The following is a 24,698-nucleotide window of genomic DNA, read 5'->3' as shown; positions in this document are numbered from 1 at the left end:
TTTCCACTGAGCCACGCTGCTTCTCCTAAAGAAGTCATCTCCTAAAGACCTAAGAGCAGAGGAGCTTTGGGTGGGATGACTATCTAAGGGCTTAAGGACTGAAGACCCAAGTGAATAGCTGATGTAGAAAGTAGGGTAAATAGGAAAGGGAAATGGGGTTGATGCTTCCTTCCTCCCTGAGAGTTCTGTCCCACTGGGAAGGGTATCCACCTTCCCATTCTGAGACGTTGATCCTCATTGTTCCCTCCCCCATCTGCTGCCCCAGGTTTGAGTGAACTCGAGCTCACTGTGGTCTCCCGCACAACCAGCAGGTGATGGCAGATGACTCTGTGGGAGTCCCACCTGGAGAAGGAAAGAGTCCAGAAGGCCAATGGGACAAACATCCAATGATCCATGGGAGCACCCAGGCCTGACCTCTGATTCGGATTGGCCAGGGAATCCCTTCTGGATATGCCTGGCTGGATTTCTCTCTCCTTTCGTCCTGCCATTGTAAGAAAACTGGGGTAGAGAAAAATGTTAAGCAATAAACACAGCAGCCCTGAACTAATGTCCCAGGGATCATTTCCTCTTCAACCACTCCCGGGTGTTCCTGTCAGGCTGCAGCAGGATGACATAGCACTTTGGGATGAAGATGCAGCCAAGAAGCCCGGCACTGGAGGCCAGGATGGAGAAGATCTCTGTGGTCACTGTGGCCTTCCCCTTGGTGCCCTGGTATGCGGGGAGGAAGGAGGCCCAGACGCTGCAGAACACCAGCATGCCAAACGTGATGAACTTGGCTTCATTGAAGCTGTCGGGCAGCCTCCTGGCCAGGAAAGCCACAGTGAAGCTCACCAGGGCCAGAAAGCCCAGGTAGCCCAGGACACAGTAGAAGGCAATCACGGAGCCCTCGTTACACTCTATGATAATGAGTCCGGGCTCAGCGTGTGTGTTCATCTCCGGGAATGGGGGAGCGGTGCCCAACCAGATCACACAGATCGTCACCTGGACCAGGGAGCAGGACAGGATTATTGAGATGGAGGATCTGGGCCCCACCCACTTTCTGACTGTGCTCCCCAAGCTCGTGGCCCTGAAGGCCATAATCACAGTGACAGTCTTGGCCAAAATGGAGGAGATGGATACAGTGAACACGACGCCAAAAGCCGTTTGGCAGAGGAGACAGGAGGCTGTGGTGGGTTGGCCGATGAAGGTCAGGGCACAGAGGAAGCAAAGTTTGAGGGCGATGAGGAGGGTATAGCTGAGATTGAGGTTATTGGCACGGACTATGGGGGTGTCTCGGTACTTAATGAAGACTCCTAAAACCAGGGCTGTGAGGAGAAAGAAGGAGAGGGTCATGCAGACCAGGATCATCCCCAACGGTTCTTTGGGGGACAGGAAAGTCACCACTTTGTGAAGGCAGCCATCTCTCGCAATGTTTGAATACTGATCTCCAGGACACTTCACACACTGCTCCGTGTCTGAATGGAAAGAATCATTCAGTCAGTCAATCAGTCAGGCAATCAGCACTTACTCTGTGCAGAATGCTGTACTAAGTGCTTGGAGGAGTACATGCAACAGCTTGGGTAGACACGTTCCTTGCCCAGAAGGAATTCACTGTATAAAAAGGTAGACAGACTGTAATATAAATAAATTGACAAATGAAATGATGGATATGCACGTAAGTGCTGTGGGGCTGAGTGTTGGGTGAATATCGAGTGCCTTAAAAGAGGGAGGAAAAGAAAAAGGAGCAGAGTCTCACCTCCCCCTACAGCACACATTTCCCTCCACCTGGGTCATGGTCACAGCCCAGGCCGGGATTTTTGCCTCTTCATTAAACCTGACCTGTCTGGTCTAATACTCTCTCCCAAGCACCCCCGCCCAGTGCCGAGATTGTGTTTTCCAGCCTGCAGTCACCCTAGCACATGGGCAAGGAAGCTGCTGAATAAAACCTCCTGGACATTCCATGTCTGCAGTCAGGTATGTCCATCTCTGGCCTGCCCCTTGGGCTTTCCCATCAACTGTCTCTGGCTCCCCATGCCCTTCATCTGTCACCATCTGCCTAGTGCCCCACAGACTCTAAGTCATGTGAGGATCTGGGTCTCTGTATATATCTACCTGTCTGGTTGGAAATCTCTCCCTCTGGGCACCTGACACAAAAATAGCAGCAAGCAGCCGCCCCTTGCTGGGCGTGTTTTCTGAATCCTGGTCCACAGCTCCTGCTGCACTGCGAATGTGGAGCCTGAATGTTCAAGAAAGAGGATAGTGACAGTGAGAGTGGAGCTCCAGAGTTCTATACCTACGTAGGTGATCCTGGAGCCTCCAACACAGAGGCTTCCCCACCACCTCACATACAGGTCTGAGCTCCAACGAAAGGATGAGCTACAGGTGCCCTCATCGTGCACCTCCCCGCTTTTCCTTCTCCCTACTAAGAGTCAAGGGTTAAAGGGGGTCGGTGCACCAGGTCCCACTTCTGATTCATTCATTCATTCATTCATTCAATCGTATTTATTGAGTGTTTACTGTGTGCAGAGCACTGTACTAAGCGCTTGGGAAATACAGGGTGGCAACATATAGAGATAGTCCCTACCCAACAACGGGCTCACAGTCTATAAGGGGGAGACAGACAACAAAACAAAACATGTGGACAGGTGTCAAGTCGTCAGAACAAATAGAATTAAAGCTAAATGCACATCATTAACAAAATAAGTAGAATAGTTAATTTGTACAAGTAAACTAAATAGAGTAATGAATCTGTACAAACATATATGCAGATGTTGTGGGCAGGGGAAGGAGGTAGGGCGGGAGGGATGGGGAGGAGGAGAGGAAAAAGGAGGATCAGTCTGGGAAGGCTTCTTGGAGGAGGTGAGCTCTCAGTAGGGCTTTGGAGGGAGAAAGATAGCTGGCTTGGTGGATGCATGGAGAGGGAGCATTGCAGACCGGGGGAGGACGTGGGCCGCGGGTCGACGGCAGGACAGGTGAGAACGAAGTACAGTGAGGGGGTTAGCGGCAGAGGAGTGCAGTGTGCGGGCTGGGCTGTGGAAGGTGAGAAGGGACGTGAAGTAGGAGGGGCGAGGAATGGAGAGCCTTGAAGCCGAGAGTGAGGAGTTTTTGCTTGATGCGTAGGTTGGCATGAAGCCACTGGAGATTTTTTAGGTGGGGAGTAACATGCCCAGAGCGTTTCTGCACATAGATGATTCGGGCAGCAGTGTGAAGTAGAGACTGAAGTGGGGAGAGGCAGGAGTATCACACTGAAGTGGGGAGATCACAGAGGAGGCTGATGCAGTAATCCAGTCGAGATAAGATGAGAGATTGAACCAGCAAGGTAGCAATTTGGATGGAGAGGAAAGGGCAGATCTTGGCGATGTTGCAGAGGTGAGAACGGCAGGTTTTGGTGATGGATTGGCTGTGTGGGGTGAACGAGAGAATGGAGTCGAGGATGACACCAAAATTGCGGGCTTGTGAGACAGGAAGGTTGGTAGTGCCGTCTACAGTGACGGGAAAGTCAGGGAGACGAAGATGAGGAGTTCAGTCTTGGACATATTGAGTTTTAGATGGCGGGCAGACATCCAGATGGAGGTCTCCTGAACGCAGGAGGAGACACGAGCCTGAAGGGAGAGAGAGAGACAGAGAGCAGGAGCAGAGATGTAGACTTGGGTTTCATCAGCATAGAGATGATAGTTGAAGCCATGGGATAGAATGAGTTCACCAAGGGAGTGAGTGTAGATAGAGAATGAGTTCACCAAGGGAGTGAGTGTAGATAGAGAACAGAAGGGGACTAAGAAATGACCCTTGTGGACCCCCTACAGTAAGGGCATGGTAGGGGGAGGAGGAGCCCGTAAAGGAGACTGAGAATGAATGGCCGGAGAGATAAGAGGAGAACTAGGAGTGGATGGAGTCTGTGAAGCCAAGGTTGGCTAGCATGTTGAGGAGAAGGGGGTGGTCCACAGTGTCGAAGGCAGCTGAGAGGTCGAGAAGGATTAGGATGGAGTATGAGCCGTTGGATTTGGCAAGCAGGAGGTCATTGGTGACCTTTGAGAGGGCGGTTTCAGTGGAATGTAGTGGGCAGTGGTCAGATTGGAGAAGGTCAAGGAGAGTTGGCATTGAGGAATTTGAGGCAGGGGTGTAGACGACTCTTTCTAGGAGTTTGGAAAGGAATGGTAAGAGGGAGATAGGGAGATAACTAGAAGGCGATGCTGGGCCAAGAGAGGGGTTTTTTTAGTATTTGGGAGACGTGGTCATGTTTGAAGGCAGAGGGGAAGGAACGAGTGGAGAGTGAGCAGGAGTTGAAGATGGAAGTTAAGAAGGGGAGGAGGGAAGGGGCGAGAGATTTCATAAGATGAGAGGGAATGGGGTCTGAAGCACAGGTGGATAGAGTAGCACTTGAGAGGAGGGAGGAGATCTCATCTGAAGATACTGCTGGGAAGGATGGGAGAGAAGCAGAGAGGGTTGAGAACAGGGGGTTGGTGAATGGGGAAGAGTGACTATGTGAAGCTCAGACCTGATGGAGTTAATTTTGATAATGAAGTAGGAGGCCCGATCGCTGGGGGTGAGGGATGGAGGAGTGGGAGGAACAGGGGGCCTGAGAAGGGAGTTAAATGTACGGAAGAGCTGACGAGGATGATGGGCATAGGTGTCAATAAGGGAGGAGAAATGGATTTGCCTGGCAGAAGAGGTGGAAGAGTTAAGGCAGGAAAGGATAAACTTGAAGTGAACAAGGTTGGCTTGGTGTTTAGACTTTCGCCAGCAGCGTCCAGCAGCTCAAGCATAAGAGCGAAGGAGGTGGACAGTGGCAGTGATCCAAAGCTGTGGGCTAGTGGTACGAGAACGGCGAAGGGAAAGGGGAGCAAGCAAGTTGAGTTGAGTAGAGAGGGTAGCGTTGAGAGAAGTAATCTGGTCATCAAGATTCTGATCTGTGGTGGGGGGTCCACCTGAGCGGACCCCATGGTCAAGAGTGATGCTCAGGCATCCCTTCCTTCTCCCACCTTGGCTGACTGTAGAGAGGTGTCTTCAAGTCTCGAACCTTGAATTCCTAACTGCATCCAGAAAGATGTGTCTGAAAAACTGTGCTGGGAAGGTCGGTCCAAGGTTCTGAATAGATGAATGCTAAAGCATTTTCATTTTTCTGTGGCCCATCTTGGGGCTGACCTTGCACTCCCGGAGTTCTCCCTGGGGAAATAGCTCTCTGCCTCCCACTGTGTCCACATCCCTTCTTGCGCTCCGAGATGCCCAGTTTGTCAGGTTGTGTTGTCATGACCACCAATACACGATCTCATCACCATTTTGGAAAATCCCCATTTTCCAGATGAGGTAACTGAGGCACAGAGAAGTTAAGTGACTTGCCCAAGTCACACAGCTGACAAGTGGCAGAGTCGGGATTTGAACCCATGACCTCTGACTCCAAAGCCTGGGCTCTTTCTCCTGAGCCAGGCTGCTTCTCAAGGGAAGGCCTCCTGGAGGAGGTGAGCTCTCAGTAGGGCTTTGCAGGGAGGAAGAAAGCTAGTTTGGCTGATGCGTGGAGGAAGGTCATTCAAGGACAGGGGAGGGACGTTGGCTGGGGGTCGATGGCGGGACAGGCAAGAACGAGGCACAGTGAAGAGGTTAGCGGCAGGGGAGCGGAGGGTTCAGGCTGGGCTGTAGAAGGAGAGAAGGGAGGTGAGGTAGAAGGGGGCGAGGTGGTAGAGAGCCTCGAAGCCGAGAGTGAGGAGCTTTTGTTTGATTTGTAGGTTGATAGCCAACCACTGGAGATTTTTGAGGAGGGGAGGGATATGCCCAGAGCGGTTTTGTACAAAGATAACCCGGGCAGCAGAGTGAAGCATAGACTGAAGTTGGGAGAGACAGGAGGATAGGAGGTCAGAGAGGAGGCTGATGCAGTAGTCCAATCGGGATAGGATGAGAGATTGAACCAGCAAGGTAGCAATTTGGATGGAGAGGAAAGGGCGGATCTTGGCGAAGTTGTGGAGGTGAGACAGACAGGGATTGGTGACAGATTGGATGTGTGGGGTGAATGAGAGAGTGGAGTCGAGGATGACACCAAGGTTGCGGGCTTGTGAGACTGGAAGGATGGTAGTGCCTTCTACAGTGAGGGGAAACGTCAGGGAGAGGACAGGATTTGGGAGGGAAGGTAAGGAGTTCAGTTCTGGACATACTGAGTTTTAGATGGTAGGCAGACATCTAGATGGAGATGTCCTGAACGCAGAAAGAGAAACGAGTCTGGAGGGAGGGAGAGAGAGCAGGGGCGGAGATGTAGATTTAGGTGTCATCAGCATAGAGATGATCGCCGAAGCCGTGGAAGCGAATGAGTTCACCAAAGGAGTGAGTGTAGATAGAGAACAGAAGGGGACCAAGAACTGAACCTTGAGGAACCCCAACAGTAAGGGGATGGGAGGGGGACGAGGAATCCACAAAAGAGCCTAAGAATGAACGGCTGGAGAGATGAGAGGAGATCTAGGAGAGGTCAGAGTCTGTGAAGCCAAGGTTGGATAGCTTGTTGAGGAGAAGGGGGTGGTCCAGTGTCGAAGGCAGCTGAGAGGTCGTGGAGGATTAGGAAAGAGTAGGAGCCATTGGATCTGGAGAGACGGAGGTCATTGGTGATCTCTGAGAGGGCAGTTTCGGTGGAATGTAGGGTAAGGAAGCCAGATTGGAGGAGGTCTAGGAGGGAGTTGGAGCTGAGTTCCCTCTACACCTCATAGTTTCAGATCATGCACTCCTTGAGGACCAAACACAGTGTCTCTGCCATATAAGTACTTTTTCCCAGCATTGGGTATTCATTCATTCATTTAATCGTATTTAGTGAGCACTAACTGTGTGTAGAACTGTAGACTGAGCATTTGGAAATGTACAATATAACAATGAACAGACACATTCCCTGACCACAGCGAGCTTACAGTCTACAGTCTAGTTCCAGTGCTGTGCACCCAGTAAGTGCTCCATCAATACAATCAGGACTAGACGCCTGGGACTACTACTTCAGGACATCCGGGCATTCCTGTTTGCTGCTTACCTGAGAGGCTCCCCCGGGCCACACGATCATTGTCTCATTGATGATGACGTCTTGGTCGGGGGGTGCCTGGGGGTCCACCTCCCCGACTTTCACCAACTCACCATTTCCACTGGGAAAAATCACAAAGTTCAGAATGTCAAATTTTGCAGCAGATCTGCGGTTCTCGTCCAGAATCACCAGTTCCCCGGCAGGGTTATGAAACTGACCCTTTCTCAGAAACTCGTGGAGCTGAAAATGCATAAAAGGAAATTCTAGAGACTCCTGACCCCATGGGAGGTGAGATCAGCTCCAGTGGGGTTTTGGGGGGTCAGTTTGTTTGTTTGCATCACAATTAGAACCCATGACATTCTGACTCCCAGGCCCAAGCTCTATCCACTGCGTCATGCTGCTTCTCCAAGTGCCTTAAATTCCATGGGCCATTCAATACCTTTCTTCCTCCCCGTTGAACTGTGGGCTCCATTTGGGACAAGGTCTGCGTCTGACTTGATTATCTCTTATCTATCCCAGTGTTTAATACAGTGCTGGCACCTAGTAAGCACTTAGCAAATACCATCACCAATATTATTATCATTATTATCATGACTTCCCAGGAAAACCGCCACAGGGAGGCAAAAGGGGAGACCTGGAGTCTGAGAGCAATCGTCCCACTGGGAGGGGATTTCTTCTTCCCCACCTTTGGCACTGCTGACTGCTCTGCTTCTCTAGATCCCGCACCCTACCCTGGCCTCAATCACTCAGCCCAGGAATCGGGAAAGTCTCTCTCTCTCTCTCTCTCTCTCTCTCTCTCTCTCTCTCTCTCGCTCGCTCTCGCTCTCTCTCGCTCTCTCTCTCTGTCTCTGTCTCTCTCTCTTTCTCTCTCTCTCTTTCTCTCTATTTCCCGGCATGAAATGGAGGGCATGTAAGGGAACCCAGGGGCAGCAGACCTCATGGGAATATTTTCCATCTCATCCATGCATAGAAAAGGAGGAGGGAAGGGAGGGATATGTCTGCCTAACAGTGGAGGGAAGCCTCATCCTAGGTCCAGCGACACTGCTGACCTCTTTCATTCAGCAGTTAGTTTGTGGCAATCAGTAATGGGGAACTGTGCACAGGAGAGAGGAGGGCAGATGGCGATGATCACGATGATGAGGATGGTGACCTATGAAGCTGCATTCTGTGACCACCTCCCCAGCCTCGCTATCCCCAGTGGGATAGTGTTGGTTATTCCAATTGATATGAGTTGTGCTTCAGATTTGAAGAAGGCAGCACTGATGGTCTGATCTGGGGAGCACAGTGCCTTCAAAATATGCTGTCCCTTGTCATGCTGTTACGTTTAATGCTTTCAGTGTCTAGCACTGTGTTCTCTTCAACCTGCAATCGATCAACCACTTCTTAAATAAGTATTGGGATCGATAATATTTGTGATTTACCAATTCTTCATTATGGGCAGGGAACATGTCTACCAGCTCTGTTGTATGGTACACACCCAAGCACTTAATACGGTGCGTGGCACACAATAAGCACTCAATAAGTACACTGAAGGATTGATTGATTTATATCTTCCTTTTTTCAAAGAATGTGTGAGGCTGGGACAGCTGATACCCTAGTGACTATGATTTAAACAAACCAATTTTCATTGGTCGAACTTTAGTTACAGTTTAACCAGATGCTCCGGAAGGACCTCTTTGCATTAATCAATCAATCAATCAATCAATCGTATTTATTGAGCGCTTACTATGTGCAGATCACTGTACTAAGCGCTTGGGAAGTACAAGTTGGCAAAATATAGAGACAGTCCCCACCCAACAGTGGGCTCACCGTCTAGAAGTGGGAGACAGAGAACAAAACCAAAACTGCAGTAGTGCAGTGTTCCTCCTCTCTTACCCTCAATAGTATTTCAGCGAATTAATTTCTAGGACTCAGTCTCTGTACCCAGTCCTATATATGCTAGACTATAACGGATGAGCCTTCTCACGAAGGTGTAAGTTTCGACCAGGCCCTACACGCCTGCACAACAGCAGGACCTTCCTCTTGTGACCTCTAGACTAAACGCTCCTTGTGGACAAGAAATATGTCTACCAACTTTGTTGTAATGTACTTTCCTGAATGATTAGGACTACTGTATGCACACAGTAAGCTCTCAATACACACCAATGATTAACTGACTGATTTTGCAGCCCCCTGGTCCAGCGGGGAAACATTACCTGCCACAGATGAGGAACCAGGCAATCCTTGTTTCCCCGAGATTCCAGCTCTGAGCAGGACAGGAGCAACTCCTGGAGCCCCTGAGTGACAGCATAAATGGCATTGTACACACTGTAACTCAGGGCAGACATCGTCAGGGAAAAATGGTGCACAGGCAGCAACTCCAAGGAAGCGTTTTCTGAGCATTTTCTTCCATCCAGTTCAGGAAATGAAAAGGAACAGTCAAAGGCAGACTCCCAAAACTCCTTCAAGACAATGATTTCTGGGTATTTTTCTGGTCTAACTGTCCGTAAAAAATCCCTGAAATGGGGAACTTCTTTAATAATGTTTGCCATTGTGAAAGTTCCATGAAAGTTGTAGTTGTTTGTTACTTTCTTAATGTTCAAAGTAAAGTTCCAGTGAAAGGTGGTGATCAAAACCAACTTGGACAGTCCAGATCTCTCTATCACATATCTCAGAAGGCTTAGGGACTCTGCATCCCCATAGGCAGCCAACACTGTGGCTGATGTAGCCGTGACCCTGTAGTAGAATTTCCAGGCTAAATTAAAGTGGAACCTCTTACTGGGGATCTTTATGGTAAAGGCTGCACAGACACCATTCCTGACCATCTCCCCGGTCACATCTGAGAGGACTCTCTCTCCTATCATATCATCTGACACCACCAGCCCGACCCAGGCCCAGTCAAAGTGTACCATTAAACGGACCATTCCCCGAGGCAGAGAGGAGATCCTGGGTGCCACCTGATAGAGAGATGGAAATTGGGTCTTGTCGCTCAGGATCGGATCGAATGGGCCATAGGTGATCTGGGTAGAGAACAGAAAAGCTGATGGGGATGGGTGAGGATATTGGTAAATCCATCAAAAGAGTTTACTTAACTCCTTCTTTGGGAAGAGCACTGATCTTCCCAGAAGGAGTTAAGTAAACTCTTAGCCTTCCCAGACTAAGCCCCCTTTTTCCTCTCCTCCTCCCCAACCTCCCTGCCCTACCTCCTTCCCCTCCCCACGGCATTTGCATATATTTGTACAGATTTATTACTCTATTTATTTTACTTGTACTTATTTACTATTCTATTGATTTTGTTAATCAATCAATCAATCGATCAATCGTATTTATTGAGCGCTTACTGTGTGCAGAGCACTGTACTAAGCGCTTGGGAAGTACAAGTAGGCAACACATAGAGACAGTCCCTACCCAACAGCAGGCTCATAGTCTAGAAGGGGGAGACAGAGAACCAAACCAAACATACTGACAAAATAAAATGAATAGAATAGATATGTACAAGATAAATAAATAAATATATAGAGTAATAAATATGTACAAACATATATAAATATTTACAGGTGCTGTGGGGAAGGACTAAGCGCTTAGTACAGTGCTCTGCACACAGTAAGCGCTCAATAAATATGATTGATGATGGAAGGAGGTAAGATGAGGGTATGGAGAGGTGGACGAGGGGGAGAGGAAGAAAGGGGCTCAGTTTGGGAAGGCCTCCTGGAGGAGGTGAGCTCTCAGTAGGGCCTTGAAGGGAGGAAGAGAGCTAGCTTGGCCGATGGGCAGAGGGAGGGCATTCCAGGCCAGGGGGATGAAGTGGGCCGGGGGTCGATGGCGGGACAGGCGAGAACGAGGCACGGTTAGGAGATTAGCGGCAGAGGAGCAGAGGGTGCGGGCTGGGCTGTAGAAGGAGAGAAGGGAGGTGAGGTAGGAGGGGGCGAGGTGATGGAGAGCCTTGAAGCCCAGGGTGAGGAGTTTCTGCCTGATGCGCAGATTGATTGGTAGCCACTGGAGATTTTTGAGGAGGGGAGTAACATGCCCAGAGCGTTTCGGGACAAAGACAATCCGGGCAGCAGCATGAAGTATGGATTGAAGTAGGGAGAGACACGAGGATGGGAGATCAGAGAGAAGGCTGATGTAGTAGTCCAGACGGGATAGGATGAGAGCTTGAATGAGCAGGGTAGTGGTTTGGATGGAGAGGAAAGGGCGGATCTTGGCAATGTTGTGGAGCTGAGACCAGCAGGTTTTGGTGACGGCTTGGATGTGAGGGGTGAATGAGAGAGCGGAGTCGAGGATGACACCAAGGTTGCGGGCTTGTGAGACGGGAAGGATGATAGTGCCGTCAACAGAGATGGGAAAGTCAGGGAGAGGGCAGGGCTTGGCAGGGAAGACAAGGAGTTCAGTTTTGGACATGTTGAGTTTTAGGTGGCGGGCAGACATCTAGATTGGAGATGTCCTGAAGGGAGGAGGAGATGCGAGCCTGGAGAGAGGGGGAGAGAGCAGGGGCAGAGATGTAGATCTGGGTGTCATCAGCGTAGAGATGATAGTTGAAGCCGTGGGAGCGAATGAGGTCACCAAGGGAGTGCGTGTAGAGTGAGAACAGAAGGGGACCAAGCACTGAACCTTGGGGAACCCCCACAGTAAGAGGATGGGAGGGGGAGGAGGAGCCTGCAAAAGAGACTGAGAAAGAACGACCGGAGAGGTAAGAGGAGAACCAGGAGAGAATGGAGTCTGTGAAGCCAAGGTCAGATAGCGTGTTGAGGAGAAGGGGGTGGTCCACAGTGTCAAAGGCAGCTGAGAGGTCGAGGAGGATTAGGACAGAATATGAGCCGTTGGATTTGGCAAGCAGGAGGTCATTGGTGACCTTTGAGAGGGCAGTTTCCGTGGAATGTAGGGAACGGAATCCAGACTGGAGGGGTCGTGGAGAGAGTTGGTGTTGAGGAATTCGAGGCAGCGCATGTAGAGAACTCGTTCAAGGAGTTTGGAAAGGAATGGTAGGAGGGATATGGGGCGATAACTAGAAGATGAGGTGGGGTCAAGAGAGGGTTTTTTTAGGATGCGAGAGGCATGGGCATGTTTGAAGGCAGAGTGGAAGGAACCGGTGGAGAGTGAGCGGTTGAAGATGGAAGTTAAGGAGGGGAGAAGGGATGGAGAGAGAGATTTCATGAGATGAGAGGGAATGGGTTCAGAAGCGCAGGTGGCCGGAGTAGCACTTGAGAGCAGGGAGGAGAGCTCCTCTGAGGATACTGCTGGGAAGGATGGGAGACTAGCAGAGAGTGATGAGAGCCGGGGGGTTGGAGAAGGCGGGGAGTGACTTTGGGGAGGTCGGACCTGATGGATTTAATTTTGTTAATGAAGTAGGAGGCCAGATCGTTGGGGGTGAGGGAAGGAGGAGGGGGAGGAACCGGGGGCCTGAGAAGGGAGTTGAATGGACGGTAGAGCTGGCGGGGATGATGGACATGGGTACCAATACGGGAGGAGAAATAGTTTTGTCTGGAAGAGGAGAGCGCTGAGTAAAGGCAGGAATGATGTTAATGATGTTCATATTGCTTTGACACGTGTCTACATGCTTTGTTTTGTTGTCTGTTTCCCCCTTCTAGACTGTGAGCCTGTTGTTGGGTTGGGACTGTCTCTGCATGTTGCCGACTTATACTTCCCAAGCGCTTAGTACAGTGTTGTGCACACAGTAAGCACTAAATAAATACAATTGAATCAATGATCTTATCATTTGGGAAATTATTAGAAGGGCAACAAACACAATACCTATCGTCAAAGAGATTTTCATCCATCAGTCATATTTATTGAGCAATTACTGCATGCAGAGCACTGTACTCAGTTCCTGAAAGAGTACAATATAACAGGGCTGGCAGGTATGTTCTGTACCTACAGTGGACTAACAGACAAAATCAAGAGATAGATGTTAAATTATATTATGGATATGTACATAAGTATTTTGGAGATGATGGGTGGGGTGAACCAAAGGTGCAGAGCCAACCAAAAAGGCTAGGGAGTAGGGGAAATGAGGGTCTGATCAGGGAAGCTTTCTTGGAAGAGTCGTGACATTAGCAAGGTTACTTGGACAAGGAAAGCGATCATTTTTCAGATAGGAAGGAGGAGAGAGTTATGGGCCAGAGGCAGGACATAGGCAAGAGATCAGCAGCAAGATAGATGAGATCAATGAACAACGATTAGGTTGACATTAGAGGATGGACGGTATGGTCTCGGTTGTAGTAGGAAATCAGCAAGGAAGTAGAAGCAGTAGGTGCAGACAACTCACTTATAGAGTTTCGAAAGAAATGTTAGGAGGAGATGAAGCTATAACCAGAGAGAGCTGAAGGGTCAAGGAGGGGTATTTTCAGGAGAGGGAATATATGAGCACGTTTACGAGCAGTGGGGAAGAAGCCATTGGATAATGAACAGGAGAAGGTGGTGGTCAACAAGGAAAAAAAGGAGAGGTCATGTGCCGCAATAAGATCCAAAGAAAAAGGGTCAGAAGAACAGGTAGAAGGGGTAGATTTTGAGAGGAAGCAGGCGATCTCCTTTTGGGACACTTCAGGGAAAGATGAGAGGTTCAAAAAAGGAGTGGGAGAGAGTGGGACTGGACAGGACCAGGGAGGATTTTAGGGTGATCATGCTTGATTATTTCAATTTTATCCACAAAGTACATAGCCAGGAGAGGGACTACAGATCGTTGGGATTTGAGGAGGGACTTAAATGTCTGAAACACCAGGCAAAGACAATGGGCATAGGGGCCAATCAGCATGGAGCAGGATTGCTGTCTGGCAGGGGAAAGGGCAAGATAGAGCAGGAAAAGATGCATTTGACATGAACTAGGTCGGCCTGATATCTGGATTTCTGCCAACACCGTTCCATGGCATGTCCACGGGAGCAAAGGAAGAGTGCTATGGAGGTAATCCAGTGCTTTGGGTTAGTGGTAAGATAATGGTGAAGAGATCGAGGAGCAAGTGAGTTGAGACCAGTAGAGAGGAGGTGTTGAGGGTGTCAATTTGTACATCAGGGTAGGTAGTTTGGGTATGGAGACTAGGTGGGACACGATTACTTGAGAATATTGGTGTGGATTAATAGATTGACCGTCTCTATGGGGGAACACCTCAGATGACCATGTTGGGTTGGGAGGATAGAAGTCAGATGAGGAGCTTTCAGTTGAATACATTGTGGTCTAGTGGAAAGAGCACGAGGCTGGAAGACAGAATCCCTGGGTTCTAATGCCAGCCCAAGTCTCGTTGGCAAGTCACTTCACTTCTCTGGGCCTTGGTTCTCACTGGGGATTCAAAAAACATTTTCTCCCTACTACTAATACTACGAGCTCCATGTGGGACCTAATCACCATTAACATCTGCAGCACTTAGTACAAGGTTTGGCCTATAGTAAGCACCTAAAAATACCACAATTGTTAGTAATTTTCATCATAAAGAAATTTCAGAGTTGGTGAGGGTAGGGTTGGTGAGAGTAGAGTTGGTGAGGTTCAATAGCGAGGATGAGATCGAGTGTGTCCAAGCTGTTGAGTGGGTAAGATGGGATGGAGCAGGAGGTCAAGGAGTGAAGGAGTGAGAGGGAACGGTCAGCAGAAGGGTTATCGGGAACATCCACATGGATATTGAAATCCCCAAGGATGACGGGAAGCTTTCTCATGATGGAACAGGGTTTTCATAGATTGCATTTGGATGACAGGAGAGATTAAAGCAAAATTATCTACAGATAAGCAGATCGATGAGGAGACTGATATAAGAGCGTTCCTAGAAAATCTCATGCCAGGAATGAGGGTCTTGGTAACAGGGAGAAGAGTGGTGTTACCAGTCCTGATAGGAAACCTAGGCAGAGGAATGGATACGGGAGGGAAAATGAAGAGTTCAGTTTCATTCTTATGAGACTGAGGCTTCAGAGAGACATCCCTGTGCAGACCCCTGGAAGTCAAGTAGAAATGTTAGATTGACAGAGGATGTGGGAACTTAATACTATGAGACTGATTGGAGAGTTACTGCTTGGCCTGGGTAGCTGAAGCCATGGGAGTGGAGAAGCTCTCCAAAAGTAGTGAGTGCAAAGTGAGAAGAAAAGGGGAGAAAGAACAGAGTTTTCACTCTGCTTCCCAGATTAGTTTTGTACAGAAATGCTCTGGGCATGGCACTCTCCTACTCAACAATCTCCAGTGGTTGCCTGTCAATCTACGAAGCAAGCAAAAACTCCTTACTCTCGGCTTCAATGCTCTCCATCACCTTGCCCCCGCCTATCTCACCTCCCTTCTCTCCTTCTACAGCCCAGCCCGAACCCTCTGCTCCTCTGCCTCTGAGCTCCTCACTGTGCCTCGTTCTTACCTGTCCCACCGTCGACCCCCAGCCCACGTCCTTCCACTGGTCTGGAATGCCTTCCCTCCACATATCCACCAAACTAGCTCTCTTCCTCCCTTCAAAGTCCTACTGAGAGCTCACCTCCTCCAGGTGGCCTTCCCAGGCTAAGGAATATTTTTCCTCTCCTCCTTCCCATCCTCCCCCTCTGCCCTACATACTTCCCCTCCCCACAGCACTTGTCTATATTTGTACAAATTTATTACTCTACTTGTTTTACTTATACATATTTACTATTCTATTTATTTTGTTAATGATTTTGACACCTGTCTGCATGTTTTGTTTTCTTGTCTGTCTCCCCCTTCTAGTCTGTGAGCCCATTGTTGTGTAGGGACCGTCTCTATATGTTGCCGACCTGTACTTCCCAAGCCCTTAGTACAGTGCTCTGCACACAGTAAGCGATCAGTAAATACGATTGAAAGAATGAATGAATTAATGAATGATACCCACATGTGTATCCCCTGTCCCTGGCTCCTATATGCTCTGCTGACTCCATGCCCCACACATATCTTTCCTTTCAACGTTTCTTCTTAACCCTCTAAAAGGGAAAATTGCAGAATTGTCAGGGAATGCACTAGGAGCCAGAAAAAAACAACTGTGGAAATGAGTGCGACAGAAATTCACTTAAACGTTTACATACTCTGGATAAATGAACCCTCAGGACCTGGCTTTTCCTTGAAGCACACACAGCGCTAGGTTGTGTCTGAAAAACTGCTCCTTCCTAGGAACATCCCTTCTCAACAGGCGGTGTGGGATTGAAAGAAGAGAAGGGAAACTCTTTTCCACAATACATGTGTCCACTCTGGTCATTCCTTATCTACATAGGGATGTCACCAGACTAGTTGAATGGTCTCCTACCTGTGGGAGCTTGTAGAGTCCCAGGATGTTTGCCATGCTGATGGACAGGGCAGATGTAGCTCCTCCGATGACAGCCACGGACTTTTCCTGTCTTTCACAGCCGTAGTTAGGGATGGTCTGTCGTCCTCCCGACAGCCACATCAAGGCATCCTCTATGGCTCTGTAAGCATGGTGGTAGTTTTCGTGAATGTGGAACCCCAGGGACACATTGGATAAAAGGTCAGGATCCTTGCTGATCTCCTCCACAGCAAACAGCAGGGCCAGGAAGTGCTGGAAGTCTTTGTAAACCCACCTGAAATGATGCAGAAGTGTTCACCACCAGGGTCCACTCTGAACCTCCACCCTGCATTCCAGGGAACATTTACTACCAAGCGAACAGATCGGGTTCAAAGTCCAGTGGCAGCAAGCATCACCCTGCCCAGGGTCCTGAATCACCTGTATCAGACACCCTGCATCCCCTTCTGCATCACCCGCCCCAAGTCTTCCCTGGCCCTAAGCCACAGCTCTGAAAGATACGAGGTGAGGGAGGGAGTGGAAGGAGTGGAGGGAAATATTTCTCCTTCAAACCCGTGATGATGATCTGAGGGACAAGAACTGAAGGAAGAGAAGGAAGGACAGAGAGTCCAGTCTGTGTGGTGATGATGAAGGTTCAGAACGTAGACTTGGATCTCTCAGAAGGAGGTCAGAAACTCAGTGTTGGATGCAGTTACTGCCCAATCATCAATCACCATAGAAACGGAGAAAATGAAAGAACCAGTGGGCCCCGAGCTTGGGTGTCAGAAGACTTGGTTTCTTCCAGCTCTGTCAAATGACTGCTGTCTGATTTTTGGACTGGTCACTTAACTTCTCTGTACCTCAGTTACCTCATCTGTAAAATGGGGATTAAAACCTTATCCCTCATACTTAGACTGTGAGGCACATGGGAGATAGGGACTGTGTCTAACTAGTGTTTAGAACAGTCTTTGGTGCATATTAAGTGCTTAGTAAGTACCACAATTTAACTACATTAATTAAATATAACCACTTAGACCAAACAAAACCACTTACCGGGGAATATAGTTCTTCCTGTTGCTATTATTGATGAAATTTCCACTCTGAAAAACAGTCATGGTCTGCAAGGATAACATCCCTGCAATGATCAGGTCCCCATCCCTGTAGTAGGTGGCTGGATACTTTCTGTCCAGAGAGCAGGGAGTCTTCTCTTCCCCCCTGGTGGATTGCGGAAGCTGGAGAAGCAGAAACAGGGTAAGCAGAGAAGGCAACGAGGTGAGGTGAGCCTAGGACCGGCTGTGAGGGACGATCAGAGTCCGGAGTCTGACTCTTTTCCTCTAGCACAAGGATCGGGACTCCAGTCTCCACTCCCACCACAAAGAATATATCAGTAAGATGTGGGAGATGCTGCATCCAGGAGAAACAGAGACAAGGGAAAAGGGGGTACTTATGAAGATTTGCCTGAACTTTTTAAAATGACGGTTCCAATCTATTGCCGTGGTTTACCTGTAGTTGGGAATGGGAGGAACCCATTCTGGGACAAGAGAAATCAGCCATGCTGGGCCCCTGGGGATTATCCTTGCCCGAAGCACTGCAACTGCATCCTTGAAATTTTCTCAAAAACATCAGAGGAAAAAACAGTTAGGAATTGCCCTCCCTCCTGGGTCCCCAGGGAGTTTGAGAGGGCAGATAGGGATGGGGGCTTGAGGATGATTCTGGAACTAGAGGAGCCTCCCAGAATTCTGTTATGTCCCCACCACAACAATGCCAGTCCCTGCAGCGACTCTGTGGTGGGCAGCCGTCACATCGGGCAGGTGTCTGAGAGTGGTGACAAGGACAGAAACAGTACTGAAGAAGCTGGCCACAGGCCTCACACACTCCTGCGGCAGTAACCTCAGCAGAGGACCCTGTGAATCCAGCCCATCCCCACAGTCTAAGATATGTCCAACGATCAGATGCTCCACCTTCCAACAGGACAGGATTCAGAAGGACATGGGTGGCTCTGACACTTTTCCACTGTGTGACCTTGGGCAAGTCACTTCACTTCTCTGAGCCTCAGGTGCCTCAATCTCTAAAATGGGGAATACGACTGTGTGCCTTATGTGGGACAGGGACTTTGTCCTACCTGGTTAGCTTACATCTATGACAGGGCTTAGAACAGTGCCTGGCACATATTACACACTTCATAAATACCAAAAAAACCCTATCGAATGCTTCTATGGGTAGCAATAGACTTGGTTTGAATAATCAGCTCTGGGTCCATGGTAATGAACAGATTGAACATGAAAATAATAATACTGATAATTATGGTGTTTGTTAAGTGCTAACTATGTGCCAAGCACTGTTTTGTGTGCTGAGATAAATGCAACGTATTCAGGTTTGACACAGTCCCTGTCCCACATAGGGCTCACACTGTTAATCCCCATTCTACATATGAGGTAACTGAGGCCCAGTGAAATGAAGTGACTTGCCCAAGGTCACTCAGCAGACACGTGGCGGGGCCAGAATTCAAAACCATGATCTTCTGACTCCCAGGCCCATGCTCTATCCACTAAGCCACGCTGCTTCTCCAGCTACCCGAAAACACATCGGGCAGCACCCCTCCAAGGCTCCAACAAATGCCACAAACTGGGGGGGCAGGAAAAAGTCACCTGATTTCTCCACGATGTGATCCAGGGGCTGCCAGACTGGTTGGAGTCCTGGCTAGGCATAACCGAGGGGCTTGGGGACACTGCGGTCTTCTGAGCTCCCTCTCTCCCCTCTACATTTAGATTGCCGTTTTCCACCACTCTGAGGGATCCCTTTCAGGGCTCCAGCTTTGCGTGGCTGGAAAGAAGAAAGGGAAGGAAAGAGAGAGACATAGCGAGACAGAGAGAAATTAAGAGAGAGAGAGGAAGAGAGACTTCCCCGATTCTTGGGCTGGGTGACTAAGAAAGATCAACTTCTATTTCCTCATCCATTACCCACTTAGGCAATTTACAGAGGCACCATGAATTAGTGAAAATACCCCGGGCTGGGAGTCTGAAGACTGGTTTTTAATCCCAGCTTCACTATCTGCTATATGGCCTTGGACAATTCACTTAACTTCTCTATGCCTCCGTTTCCTCATTGATAAAATAGAGAGCAAATCCTATTTCCCCCTTCTTAGAAGGTGAGCCCTCAAAGGGGCAGGGAGTGTGTGCACTCTGAGTTTCTTGTTTCTACTCCAGCATTTAGTACAATGAAAGACACAAAGCAAGAGCTAAACAAATACCACAAAAAACCCTCCCCACAATCTTGGCTAAGTTGGCAAGGTTATTTCTGGGTTCTGTTACTCTCCCTTCCTGAAAGGGCTCTGTCTAATTCTTGCACTTGGCTGTTGTGCCTGTGGTCCTCCGTCTCAATGTGCCTAGTCACAGAGGGTTCACAAATGGAGCCACAGCTCACTAAAGTGTCCCACTGTGCTCCTCCCACCCCCTCTCCCCTCCAGACTCAACATCACAGGAAGAGTCCTGGAGTTGGCTGGGAGAATCATGGAATCGGCCACATCCTGAGAGCAGAACTTCCTGAAGGAGAAGACATCAGAGCTGAGACGGTCTGAAAGACCTTTGGCACCGGAGGCCAGGAGTTTGTATACAGAAGATGTGTTGCAGTTATGCGGTACTCTAGGTAGTAACTCCAGATTGTAATAGGCTTTAAAATCCCAGAACCTTTTCAATGTATGGAAAATTGTTAACAATTATCCACAATCCTCAGGATGGAGAAATGGCAGTAGTTCAGGCAGTTGTGGGATAAGATGAGTAGAAGCAGGCAGTGGGAATGGGAACTGTGTGTTTTCTGATAACAGATCATTAATTTCCTGATTAATGTTTTTGGAATATTTAATTAATCGTATTTATTGAGCTGTTACCATTATGCAGGACACTGTATTAAGAGTTCAGGAGACAGCAATATAAGAACATAACAGAGTAGGTAGACATGTTTCCATCCCCCAACAAGCTAACATTTTAGAGAGTGAGACAGGCATTAATATAAATAAGTAATTACTATTATGTACATAAATGCTGTGGAGCTTAAGAGGGGATAATAGAGGGAGTAAATCCAAGTGCAAGGGCAATGCAAAAAGAAGTGGGACAAGAGGAAATGAGAGTTAGTCAGGAAAGGCTCCTTGGAGGAGATGTCCCTTCAGTAAGACTTTGAAAGTAGGGAGAGTAATTTTCCATTAGATTTGATGAGGGTAGGGGTTCCAGGTCAGGAACGGGACGCAGGTGAGTGGTTGGTTGCTTGATAGACAGAATTAAGGTACATTGAGTAGTTTGGAAATGAAGTCAGTATGTTGGCATTAAAGGGGTGAAGTGTCCAGGCTGGCTTGTAGAAGGAGAGCAGCACGATAAAGTAGCAGATGAGGAGATGAGGTAGGAGGGGGCAAGGTGACTGAGTGCTTTAAAGCCGATGGTAAGGAGTTTCTGTTTGATGCAGGGGTGAAACGACAACTATTGGAGGTTCTTGAGGAATGGAGAAACATGGACAGAACATTTTTGCAGAAAAATGACCCTAGGAGCAATGTAAAGTATGGACTGGAATGCGGAGAGACAGGAGACTGGGAGGTCAGCAAGGAAACTGATAAAGTAATCAAGGGGGAATAGGATTACTGTGGTAGCAGTTTGGAGAGGAAAGATCAGAATTTAGAGATGTAGTGAAGGTTGAACCATCAGCACTTAATGAACGATTGAATTTGGGGATAGAATGAGAGAGAGGAGTCAAGGAAAATGCCAGGGATAGGGGTTTGTGAGATAGGAGGGATGGTGGCTCTATCTGTAGTGATGGGAAAGTCATGGGGAGAACAGGGTTTGCAGGGAACGATTAGAAGTTCTGTTTTCAACATTTTAAATTTGAGGTAATGGCAGGGCATCCAAGTACAGATGTCCTCCCTGTAGGCAGAAGGAAATGCGGGACTGCAGAGAGGAAGAGCTGGAGATATAGATTGGGGATTCGTCTGTTAGTTGAAGTCATGAGAAAGAATGAGTTCTCCAAGGGAGTAGGTGTAGATGTAGAAAAGAAGGGGACCCAGAACTGAACCTTGAGGGACACCCACAAATATAAGGTGGGAGGCAGAGGAGGAGCCCATGAAAGAGACTGAGAATCTGTGGCCAAGTAACTAGCAGGAGAACCATGTAGAGGATTATGTCACTTTCCACTTAGTGCTTGTCTTGAGTGTCTTAGAATAGAGGAAGGTGAATTTCCAGAGGCGGACTCATGACAATACCCAAATGTACATCTCCATCCCTGATATTTCTCCCACTCTGCTGTCTCGCATTTCCTTCTGCCTTCAAGACATCCCTTCTTGGATACCTTCCTGTCACCTCAAGCTTAATACGTCCAAAACAGAACTTCTTATCTTCCCACCCAAACCCTGTCCTTCCCCTGACCTTCCCATCATCGAAGACCACAGCACCATCTTTATTGTCTCACCAGCCCATAACCTTGGTGTTATCCTTGACTCCTCTCTTTCTCATTCAACCCTCTTATTCAATCCATCACTAAAGGTGGTGTTAGTCCACCTTCACAACATCTTCAAAATCTGCCCTTTCCTCTTCATCCAAACTGCTACCACGTTAATGCAATCACTCTTCCCATTCTGCCTGAATTACATCATCAGCCACCTTGTTGAATTTCCAGTCCCCTGCCTCTCCCCACTCCAGTCCATACTTCACTCTGCCGCCCGGATAATTTTTGTACAAAAACTTTCAGGATAGGTTTCCCCACTCCTCAAAAAACTCCAGTGGTTGACCAGCCACCGCTACATCAAACAAATACTCCTCACTATTGGCTTCGAAGCACGCAATTAACCTTCTTCTCCTATGTCACCTCACTACTTACCTAGCCCACACACTTCGCTCCTTTAATGTGAACCTTCTCACTGTGCCTCAATCTCGCATATCTCGCTGCCAACCCCTCAACCACATCCTGCCTCTGGCCTGGAATGCTCTCCTCCTCATCTCCCCTAGTCTCTTCCCAGACGGAGCCCCCTGCTTCCTCTCCCCCTCCTCCCCCTCCCCCTGCCTTACCTCCTTCCCCTCCCCACAGCATATATATGTTTGTACATATTTATTACTCTATTTTACTTGTACATATTTATTCTATTTATTTTATTTTGTTAATATGTTTTGTTCTGTGGTCTATCTCCCCCTTCTAGACTGTGAGCCCGCTGTTGGGTAGGGACCGTCTCTATATGTTTCCAACTTGTACTTCCCAAGCGCTTAGTACAGTGCTCTGCACACAGTAAGCGCTCAATAAATACGATTGATTGAATGAATGAATGAATGAATGAATGAATGAAATCCCTCAGACAATTACTCTCCCCAGCTTCAAAGCCTTATTTAAGGCACATATCCTACAGGAGGCCTTCCCTGACTATACTCCCCTTTCCTCTTCTCACACTTCCTTCTCTGTCACTTTGACATGCTCACTTTGTTCTTCCCCTCTCCCGGTCCCATAGCACTAAATGTATATATCTGCAATTCATTCATTGATATTAATATCTGTCTCCCTGATTCTGTACTGTAAGCTTGTCAGAGGCAGGAAATGAGTCTGTTTATGACTGCACTTAGTGCAGCAGTAAGCATTCGGGGAATATGACTGACTGAATGAATGAATTGTCTGTGCCCTTGGGAGAGAATGATGCAGTTGGTAGATACCATCCACCCCCAGTAGCAGCTTACAGTCTAGAGGGGGGAACGGAGAGGAAAAGTAATTACAGATAGAAGAAGCAACAGAGTAGAAGGATTCGTACATCAGGGCTCTGGAGTGGTGTGAATATCAAAGTGCTAGGAGGAATGAAAACGAGTGCATAAGAGATGCAGAAGGAAGAATTAGTGTGGGGAGATGAGGGGTTCGTCAAGGAAGGATTTCTGGAGGAAATATGATTTTAGTAGAACCTTGAAGATCAGGAGAGTTATTGTCTGTCAGATATGAAGAGGAAGGAAGCTCCAGGCCAGAGGAAGGATGTGAGCAAAGGGTCAACAGAGAGACAGAAAACACAGAATACAGTAAATAGGTTCCTGTTAGAGAAGCAGTGTGTACTGACTGGGTTGTAGTGGGAGATGGGCGAGGATAAGTAGGAGGGAGAGGACTGATTGTTTTAAAACTGATGGCAAGGGGTTTCTGCTTGATGTGGACAAGGATGGGCAACCCCTGGGGGATTTTGAGGGGTTAGGTACAGGACGACTTTCCAGAAATGATCCAGGCAGCAGAGTGGAGTATGGCCTGGAGTGGGGAAAGGCTGTATGCAGAGTGGTCAGTGAGGAGGCTGAACCAGGACACAAGGTGGGATTTGACAAATTCTCGGATCTGCTTGGTGGCAGTTTGGATAGAGATGAAGGGGTGGGTTCTAGAGATGTTCTGAAGGTAGAACCAACATGAGTTGGTGACTGATTGGAGATGCATGTTGAAAGACAGAGAAGAGCCTGAGGTTTGGGATCTGCCTTGTCCCCAGAGTTCCCTACACCTATAGACTCCACCTGGTGGTCACTGCCTGGAAGCGCCGCTGCCCCCACAGACTTAGGATCTTCTGTGAACTGGGCGGGAGCTCACAACGCATGGGACCCAGGCTCCCCTCCTATAACCTGCTCTCACAGAAATGTTCCCATCCCTATGCCCCAATGATCATTAATCATTATGGATTTGTTATGCACTAACTATGTGCCCAGCAGTGAACTAGGCAAGTGGGGCAGGCAAAACATAATTATGCTGAAAACAGTCTCTGTCCAACATAGGGCTCATAGTCTAGTGAGAGAGGGAGAAAAAGGATTTAATCCCCATTTTATAGATGAGCAAACAGCCATAGAGGGGTTAAGAAAATTGTGCAGGGTCGCCCAGCAGAAAAGTTCTAGAGCCAATATCAGAAACCAGCTCCTTTTAACTAGAAGCCCGTGCTCTAACCACTAAGCATCACTATTTCTCAGATCCTAGCATCAGAAATATTTATCGAGCGTTTGCATTACCAGCACAGAACTAGGGGTTAGGGAAACGGAGGAATTCAGGCCTTCTGGCCATAGGAGGCTCACACTGAAAGGAGCTGGGAAGGATGATAGGAAAGATTGGATTCAAAATTGAAGTCCAAGTCACATGTATGACCCATATTTCCACAGAGGAAAATTTACTGCTGTTGTAGCCCTAGACTCCATTTCTTTACATTCTCCTGAGCTCAATTACGGATCCAAGACCTCCAAACCTCCTGTCCTTGAAGTCAATCAGTCAATCAATCTTATTTCTTGAGCACCCACTATGTGCAGAGCACTGTACTAAACACTGTGGAGACAAGGAAACAACTATCTAACGGACAGATTCCCTACCCACAGTGAGGTAGATGATAGTAACGTCGTCAAGGAACGCCTGGGAACTGTGCTATTTGTCCAGCTACCCTTCTTTCCACCAGTCAGAACACTCCCTCCGAGTCCGCATGATTCCCATTATGCCAATCACCCTGAAACCAACCTCTGTTCTGGGTTCCATGTCTACAGAAACCGATTGAGCAGGGGACTGGAAGACACTCAGCCTGAAAGATACTGGGAAAG

At 48.3% G+C, this 24,698-nt stretch overlaps 1 protein-coding gene across 1 annotated transcript; it reads right to left on the bottom strand.

Moving 5' to 3' along the window:
• Nucleotides 1–558: 558 nt before the first annotated feature.
• On the bottom strand, nt 559–16,422 carry LOC119922855 (vomeronasal type-2 receptor 26-like). Its single transcript, XM_038742466.1, has 5 exons — nt 16,153–16,422; nt 9,160–9,963; nt 6,977–7,204; nt 2,092–2,215; nt 559–1,454 (listed from the first exon to the last, which is right to left on the bottom strand). The coding sequence occupies exons 1-5, from the start codon at nt 16,291–16,293 to the stop codon at nt 559–561; spliced, it is 2,193 nt and encodes a 730-aa protein (XP_038598394.1). The 5' UTR covers nt 16,294–16,422.
• Nucleotides 16,423–24,698: the final 8,276 nt, after the last annotated feature.

This window comes from Tachyglossus aculeatus, unplaced genomic scaffold (assembly GCF_015852505.1).
Source record: "Tachyglossus aculeatus isolate mTacAcu1 unplaced genomic scaffold, mTacAcu1.pri scaffold_127_arrow_ctg1, whole genome shotgun sequence".
Lineage (NCBI taxonomy): Eukaryota > Metazoa > Chordata > Mammalia > Monotremata > Tachyglossidae > Tachyglossus > Tachyglossus aculeatus.
Note: the sequence above shows the minus strand (reverse complement) of the source record. Positions and strands in the feature narration are given on the sequence as shown.

What these genes read in the sequence shown, in the direction of transcription:
- LOC119922855 (XM_038742466.1), bottom strand. Translation starts at nt 16,293, where the DNA reads ATGTGGCTGTCGGGAGGACGACAGACCATCCCTAACTACGGCTGTGAA. An exon ending in GACTCTACAAGCTCCCACAG is followed by an intron (nt 9,964 to 16,152) that starts GTAGGAGACCAT and finishes TTCTCTACCCAG; the next exon opens with ATCACCTATGGCCCATTCGA. An exon ending in GGCCCGGGGGAGCCTCTCAG is followed by an intron (nt 2,216 to 6,976) that starts GTAAGCAGCAAA and finishes TTGAACATTCAG; the next exon opens with GCTCCACATTCGCAGTGCAG.